The following is a 9,239-nucleotide window of genomic DNA, read 5'->3' as shown; positions in this document are numbered from 1 at the left end:
ATGGCTACTGGAGATTATAAATTGATAAGACTTTTAATACTCAGAGATTGCCGGCCTTGAAGTATTAGGAACGCAAAGGAATTTTTAGGTTGTTTGTATGAGTTTTTCTTGGGAACGTAATAGCCATCTTACGGAACTAAATAATAAACTTAATTAGTTCTTGATCTGATGTTAGAAGTTGGAGTGTGTGTATTGTTACTTGCTGAATATAGGTACAAAGTAAAGCATGGATTCACCAAATAATTTTTCTACAATATTTTGATAGCAAGCATTGAAAATAAGCTTTACTGCTGCCTGTACTCTTGGTTGCAGAAATATACATGGTTTGCTACATAATAAAAACTTGTACTTTAAATGTTCTAAATTTCTCTCATCACATATAAAAAGCTGAAACTTTACTTAGTTTTCCTATATTCCAGGAAAGTCCTGTATTTCTGCTAGACTATAGTATAGTAGTCTCTAGTATAGTATACTATAGTCTTCCCTTTTACTTGCAAATAAATGAAATAGTTGTTTGTATGTGTAAAAAGTGTTTAAAACTCTAAAAGCCAGAACCATTTTTTAAAAACAAAGCAAAGTCTGGTCTTAAACATCACTCAGTAGATATATACAAAGGCAACTGGCTAAGGATCTAAAAATAGCAACTGTAGTAGTTATCGAAGGTGATGAAATAAAAGCTAATTTTCCCATTCAAATTGTGGGATTTAACTTTAGCTTGATAAGGCTCACCTAAGTTAAATGTTTCTGGAAATAGAGGACAATCATTTGCAAATTTATTAAACAAGCCTTAAGTACTAATCCTAAAAATCCCAATGCATATATAGCCATTATTTCTCATGCCAAATTCTATATCATATTATACATTTTTCTAAATGATGCTAAATGAATATATTTTAAAAAAATTGTAAATGCTCACATATTCAAAGTATGGCCATAAGCCCTTGAGATTTGATTACAGCACACATTATATTAGAAAATGACATATTTTAGTGGTATAATTGGAATCTAATGTCCAGAATAATTCCAATTATGAACTGATCATATTCTTTCCTAATTTTAATTTTAATCTATTTTGTTATTGTGAATTAAATTTAAAAAGGGAAACCATTTATTTTCTAAATCTTTTAAAAATAAAATATTGAAATTGCACAGGACATCTGTACAGTTATTAGAAATGCCTGTCTATCTAGAATGCCATTATTTAGAACAGTTATTAGAAATGCCTGTCTATCTAGAATGCCATTATTTAGAAAGGCATAAAATCTTAATGCCACAAATAGCGGATAACATAATTGAAGCAGTCTTGGAACTCGAACAAATCCTAGTTGATAGTTCCAGTGAAAAAAGACTGGCTTCACTTAGTATAAGGAATTTTCTACAGGAGCAAGACTTGACCAATCTGTTCAACAGTCAGGAAATGTTCCATGTGAAAATGCATTAATGGTATTCCTTGGCATTGAAAGAATTAGAGAACTTGTGTTTGCATAGATCTCCATATGTACATCAGAACTTTTAGAGAAGTGTGTATTACACAATCACAATAATTTTACATCGTATTCAAGCTGGAAATATGAATTTTTGTATTTTGATACTAAATTGTAACCTGAAATACTTAAGTTTCATCTTGTTTTTTTAAAAATATTTAATATACCAAAAGAATTAACATACACATTCCTATTCACTAGTTACGCTTAAAATTCCAGTATACTGTATACTGTCGACTGGAATGAAGGCTTAAGTTGTGCAATAATTTCTGATGAATAGCGTAAAAAAATCCTTTTCCCAGATTACCCTATATCAGGGGTGTCAAACTCGCAACGTCATGTGACGTGTCGCGACGTATTGTGACTTTTTTCCCATTGCCGGCAATGCGGTGGGCGCAGTTTTAGTATGACGCATCTGGCCTGCAGGCCGGCAGTTTGACACCCCTGCCCTATATCATGCAGATACTTTTATTAAAAACTATATGCTAGGTCTGCCCACAATGAGTTTCTTCAAAAGGGAAATCAGGGAATAAATATATAATACATTAGGACTCATAAAAAAATCAGTGCAATATTTATTGGCAAAAATGTGTGACACCAATGTAAAAGAATAAAAATGTACAACTTAATCCTCTTCAAGAAATTCATCATCTAATTTCATAGTTTTGTTACATCCAGCATATTGACATATAATCACAATTATGATAAACATAGTAATGACTTTTAGTCAACCGAGTTTTGATGCTAGATTGTAATCCATAGATACAAAACAGCTACTCTTATTAACCAAATAGCCACTCTCTTGCTATAGTTATGATTAATTTACATTCCTCTGTTTTCAAAAGGATTTGGTATATCATTAATTGTTTGGTGCTACATATGCAAGCCATGTGCTTATTCCTTCCTCTCTTCATGACTTAATGGGCTAATTCTGAGTTTTGGAAAATCATTTATGGCTATTATATTAAGAGTATGATTTGTGCTTGCCTTATAAACCAGGATTTTAAGGAATTAGGATTTGATTGCTTGGCATTACATGTGAGTCAGCCCATTGTTTACTGTAACTGGATTGAAATATGCATATTAAATCAGCATTACATTTTTCTTAAAAACGAAAAGCTCAGTTGGAAAAAGCTTTAACTAAAAGCACCTGATAACAGCTTTTGGATGTCAGCTGTTATAGGTTTATTTTTTTCCACTAGGATCTAGTATAGAGATGAGAAAGTATTTAGGATGCACCAATCAGGCCAGGATAGTGGCAACCAAAGGTTCAGCTGATGATAATCTGATGAATCAGGCAAAAATGAAAATCTTCCAACTAGAAATTAGTTACTGTGACTTAGAAGCTTGAAAGACCATTTCCTTTTATGTGGTAGTCTGTCACTGTGGCTAAAGCATAGGACTTGGTGAAAAAGAGGTAAAGGAAATTACACCACCTTTTCTGAACATATGTGTGCAACAAGTTGTGAGAATAAAGAAAACCACACCAAATTCAATCCTTGATTTTAAATTTAAAGCAATCATTTAAATTCATATTAAACATTTTATGTAGGAACTACTAAAATGGATTATATCCTGTATGTTTATTACTTGATACCCAATCTATTTCAGGGATTTTAAATTTGTGTTTGTGTGAATGTGTATATATATATATGTACACACACACATAATGATCCAGGTTATGAGATCAAATTTAATTTACTTATTTATCATTTTCATCAGTAACTTCTAGCAAAGTTTTCAGAATATTTCTAAAGAGACAGGTAAGAATAAATTTGATTTTTTTCACAATATTTTTTAAGCAGGATACAAAAGGAAGCTGATATTCTGATCACATATAATCCTTTTAAGAAGTCCATATATGTATCATGTTTTGTGAATTGTTTCCACTTGGCCTTTGGAGAAATTGCATTAAAATTCCCAAGGTAAAATATAAGTTCATCATAATTGTTCTAAATGCACTCGTCTGGGGGTGGGAATTAGAATCACGGCATTAAAGTTCATATAGGACTACACCACATATAGTACATGTGGAACTTTAACATATGAGAAATAAATCAATGACTGAAAATCAATAATCTATTTTAATTTTGTTCTTCATATTGCCAAATTCTATAAATAACTTACTAGAACATACAGAAGAATCTAAACAAAAATACAATGTATAACTAGCATTGTCATTAGATATTATGTGCACAGCATTCATAGTTATCATTTTATGTGGTGTACTGGAAATGAGTTACTGGAAAAATTAGGCACAGAGATTTTTACATGCATAAAATGAATATCCAAAAAATTAAGTATTGGGGTTAAGGAATCATATCCAAATCTGCCCTTCAATTCTGAGAAGACACTTTAATCCAGCAGAAGTTCCCATAAACAAAAGGGAGAGAAAGGACCTGCTTCCCATTTTGTTTTCAATTTCCTGGAATACATTTTTGAAAGAGAAAGAACAGACAATCTCTTCCCTCACTGCATTCATGGAAGGTTTGGCTGAATCAAAAAGCTTTTCTGGATAAAATAAAATCACTGGATACTAACTAGAATTATTGTCTTGTTCTGAGTGTTCAATAAAATGAAAATAAAACACTTTGGAGTCATAGATTTAATTTTGTAAAAATATAAACATGTGTTAGGTTACACACTGCAACTTTACTCAGCTCTTCAAGGTTAATTTAGAAGTAATGGTGATACTTAAGAGCCATGTCCAAAGTTTTGTAAATATCATGTTTTGCTTCCATGACGGGACTTCATTTCCCTTTTTTTACTTTCCTGGTACAATCTAAATTTGCTCTATATGATTTCCTAATCCTCCAGAGCAGATTTGATGGTTGGCAGGTGAGAAGAAACATGTTCCACTGGTGAATTCTATTCTGCCTGGAATGACATGACTGATACTGCCCCAAGTTTTCTTTAACACCAGCACACAATTTAAAGAATGATCTCCCCTCCCATTTTTTTTAAAGAAGTGTAAAACTGCTGCTTATTCAAAGTCTTCCACTGCAATTTCAGCAGGAAGTATACTTGGATAGATTGCAACTAATGTAAAATTCTCAGTTCCTTCTTATAGGTGGAAATAAATTCTTGTAGGCAGCACATTTACTTCCACATTTATAGAAGTAGAAAGTTACAATACAAGATATGCAGATAATGGAAGCTGCTACTATATGGGAATTATCAAACAAAATTGGTAATTCCCATAGCAAAATTGAAAATAGGAATAGATATAGTTTTTTCACACATCATTTACTTGCCAAAAACAGGATGGGGAAATTATCATGCTTTTCTCATATAAAGCACCTTAAATTTCTGATATTTGGAACGCAAAAAAATGTGATACTGGATGAAATTTACCATGGTTTTTTTTAACATAAAGCCAATTAAAATTATTTTCAGATTAATAGCTGCATTTGTTTCTGAGGCAGCAGATGAAGTACCTTAAGTCAACATTAAAAATTTATGTAATAAATTTACTGATCATATAGGGCTTTAAGTTTACACTGATTTTAGTAATATCCAAAGTGGTTTAATAATATTGATAAAATATAGATAGTGAGATGGAGATAGGAATAATAAAGCCAGTAAGTATAGTCAGGGAAAGTAATTTGCTGTCTCTTTCACTTTGGCATATGAAATAATTTGAGTATGCATATGTAATCTTGGGAGATTATGATAAATATTAGAGGAAAATATTGTGCATAAGCAATATAATCTATAGCTGTTTTTATTATAATTAGAACACCTGTGGAAGATCATACTAAGTATTTTCCCAACATTGCAATCCTGCCGATTTTATTCCTGGATGCTCCAGCACTTTAATCAAAGCCCAACAAGTGTTTTGTATTTCTCTGCATAGATCAAAAAGTTGAGCTAAACTCAGTCATACCTTGAAAGCAAATATTAAAGGATATGCATCCTAGTCCTCATATAACTTGGGAGTAAACTTGTTTCAATGTTTACCACCATGTAAATATGCTTAGTATAGCAGTATTAGACATTTATTAAGAAGTAGGGCACAGAACTCTTTTCTTTTTTTCTCAATTTCAGGAAGGCAAAGAACAAGTTTAACACACTTAATAAATTTTTTTCTCGAGCAAGTGTAGTCTGCAATTCACATGATTACTGGTATTAAGTAAAACTTTATGAAAGCCCTCTCATAAGCAATTTTATTCCTAACGATGATGGCTAACAATGACAAAAACAATGTATCTGAGATCATTTTTAAAAAAATAACTTACAAAGCAGTGATATACACAGCACAAAACAGGTCGGATGGGAAGAAGGAAGCAGTTCTTTCGAAAGATAAAATGTAAACGTAAAAAAGATGGAATAAAAGTCCCTATTTCTTATTTCTACTTAAGATGTCATGTGATAATATTTTACAACGTCCTGAAGGTCTATATATGTATGTGCTCATATTTATGTCTCTGTAACACACACATACATACACCTATCCCTACATATACATACACAGATAATTGTTTGCAGTTCAGTCTTGGGCAGCTCTGATATGCCACATATTATAGCTGAAACCAGATCAAGACCCACTTTCTTCACAAAACAGAGAAGATGGTTGGAAAATAATGGTGGGTCCAAATGTGGCAGAAATCTTTTCTGTTAAACTGTACACAGGGATGAATTTTTTTTCTTCTTTAGTAGCTCTCTGGAGAGGGCCAACTCAGTGCAGCCTTCATGAAGAAACTTGGTATTGGATCACACACTCATTGTCATGCTGGGGGAATACTGAAAAATAGGAATCCACATTTTAGCTGCAACTCATTTACCAAGATACTAATAGTGAATATGAAATGCAAGTATCATGATTAATAATAATAATTTAACATGACTATTATTACTAATTTAACATAATAACAATTTAACAATGTGATTTGTATCTGGCTTGGCAATGAAGACAAGTGTCATACCTTATTGGCTATAATTTTGCATGCCATATAATATTTGATTAAGCAAAATAATTCTAGAAGTATCTGGATACTGAAAACCCTTAAGTTTCTCATGATTTATGATAGGCATTGCAGTGATGGTGAACCTTTTAGAGACCGAGTGCCCAAACTGCAACCCAAAACCCACTTATGTATCGTCAGGTGCTGGGTGAGCATGGCCCATTGGGTGGGCATGGCTTCGGTGGTAACGACAGACTGGGTGAGACTAAAAAGTTCAATCAATTCCAACTTTGCGAAATCTTTTTTTCCCTTGCGAGTTGAAATTGATTGATTGAACCTTTTTTTTTTTTGCACACGGTGACGGAGGCCTAAAGCGAAAAGGTTTTATAAAACCCAGCTGAAGGCCTAGGACTGGGGCGACGGTGCGCATGCCCACAAAGAGGGCTCTGCGTGCCACCTGTGGCACGCGTGCCATAGGTTCGCTACCACAGCATTAGAGTTTTGTTTTCTCCTGCTGCCTTTGATATGGAAATTGTGTGCAAATTGATGTGTATATATTTAATGTTTATTAAAATAATGTAATCTAAATTAGTATAACATGTTTTCCTGAAAGCAAGACCTTCCCCGAAAATAAGCTCTAGCTTGATTTTTGAGGGTGGGCCTAATGTAAGCCCTACCCCAACAATAAGCCCTAGTTTTGGGGTGAGGCACACGCCTAAAATTAAAGCTAGGGTGGGGGTGGAGCTTACCATTGCAGCCAGGCCTCCCATTGATCGACACTTGCCTCGCTGGTCCACTTGTTCTACGGCATCCGAGAACCGAGCTATGGATCTCTGCATCCGAGAACCGAGCTATGGATTCAATCCATAGCTCGGTTCTGGGTTGCGCAGGCCTTCCGGAAAGGTCTCTGATGGCAAAATGCAGGCCCGAGCTTCATTCTTAGCTGCAGAATAAAGCTGCTCCCTCGGCCGCAGAAGAAGTATACCAGCTGGGCAGGGCTGTCAGTGCCACCCCTGCGAGGTGAGTGGAAAAGATCCTCCCCTGAAAATATGACCTGGGATCTCTTTTGGATCAAAAAAAATATATGATTGGGTCTTATTTTCTGGGAAACACGGTATGAAATTTTTGGTTCTAATGTAAACAGCAATAAGAAAGTCAGATCTATCTGTAGCAAGTTGTTAGTTCTAACAAAATTTAATTTCATTTAGAACAAAATTGTTGATGGACTGATGGACAAGCATTATTTTATTTAGAATTAAATATGAATCAAATAACTCTTCCAAAATTGTATATTTTAAAGAGTCATAAAATAAGCACTTGGCAAACATTTATCTTAATAAACACTAGATGGCCTAAACAAGTTAACTGTAAAGCTCCGAATATTATTTCCATTTCATTGTTTGTAAACTACCTGATCATTATAATCCTTTCTATATAATAATTGGATCCACAGGTAAGACATAATTTAACATGAAATATATCATTTTTTATAGTTTGGTTCTGCTGTTTAATATGCCATATAAATTTCTGATTGTTTTTCTGTCTTTATAACCTCAAATTAGGTAAAATTGTTCTAACCTACAACATGGAAATATATACCTCAGTTGTTCTTTTAAATATATCCTAAGGATCAACTCAGGAAATGTTGTGCAGAATATCTAGTCCAATGTTGGCTAAATGTTTTGTAGAAGAAGTTGGGGCTATTAATTACTTCAATACAATGAGAAAAAAAGAATCTCTTTAACAAACAGCTACATTTCAAGCAAAAAATCTTTCATACTGGCCGTCCTAATTCAATAAATTTACATGAAATGTAAATTAACAGAATAAATTTGATATGAGTAAGGTAGGTAACTGAATGTAAACTTATCACTACAATTATTGTTCTGTGAAATTATATCAATTTCTATTTAGCAAATAGAAATTAATGCTTATAACACTATCATACTTTTTTATTATTTATTAACAAAATAATAATACAAGTGATAATCTAAGCAAAAACCAAACAGATTTTTCCTTATATTATCACTGTTATAGTTTTTATTTTTATTTATTAATAAATAAAAGAAATGGGGGAAAGAAATTTCAATTTATCACTATTATATTGTTCTTGGACAGTTGGTTGCCCTATCTTCTTTGCTATAGGTTCAAATTTGTTGGAACATCAGAATTAGCTTTGAATGTAGAAATATATGCAACATATCGTCATGCTGAATGAAAACATACTTTTGATTCTGACTTTCACAATTCATACACACAAATACATATCCTTACATATATCAACACAAAAAAGTGTGTGAGAGAGATGATATTAAACAATATTACAATGTCTATTACAATAGACATATTACATGTTAAATTTTTTAAAAATTATATGCAATTGCCCACACTCCTCTAATATTTTTTTACATGCTGAATTATGTTTTTTCAATTAACACCTAATTTAGCTTAAGCTTAAATCTAGATGCTATAAAATCCCTTGAACAAATAATTATTCTTCTTTACATAAAACTGAAACTAAATTTATATTTTATTTTATTAAAATTTATTTGCTGCCCATCTCACCACAGGTGCCTCAAGTGGCTTTCAACATAAAAGGCAATAAAAGCATAATAATTATATAATTCTAATAAGGTTTAGGTTTAGGTTTTGGGTTTTATTCAATTTATACCCCGCCCTTCTCCTAGCGGACTCAGGGCGGCTTACAGCAAGTTAAAAAACAGACAAACCATACAAAATACTAAGTTTAAAATACAATTAAAATGAAATATTGATTTTTTGCCGTTTCTTTTTAAAATTATGTTAAAAACCAAATTAAAATCAAATTAAAATCAAATTAAAATATCCCTTA

The 9,239-nt window shown here is 32.5% G+C and overlaps 1 protein-coding gene across 1 annotated transcript in view; it reads right to left on the bottom strand.

The window, feature by feature from the left end:
- Window positions 1-2,046: 2,046 nt before the first annotated feature.
- SSBP2 (single stranded DNA binding protein 2) overlaps window positions 2,047-9,239 on the bottom strand; it is a 95,733-nt gene continuing 88,540 nt past the window's right edge. The window contains exon 18 of the mRNA XM_015814666.1: window positions 2,047-6,227. Coding sequence (XP_015670152.1) covers window positions 6,198-6,227 — 30 coding nt within the window. The 3' untranslated portion in view covers window positions 2,047-6,197. The remainder of the gene's footprint in view (window positions 6,228-9,239) is intronic.

Source organism: Protobothrops mucrosquamatus, unplaced genomic scaffold (assembly GCF_001527695.2).
Source record: "Protobothrops mucrosquamatus isolate PMUCROS unplaced genomic scaffold, P.Mucros_1.0 scaffold272, whole genome shotgun sequence".
Taxonomy (NCBI): domain Eukaryota; kingdom Metazoa; phylum Chordata; class Lepidosauria; order Squamata; family Viperidae; genus Protobothrops; species Protobothrops mucrosquamatus.
The sequence above is the reverse complement of the archived record's forward strand: the minus strand, read 5'-3'. Positions and strand labels throughout refer to the sequence as shown.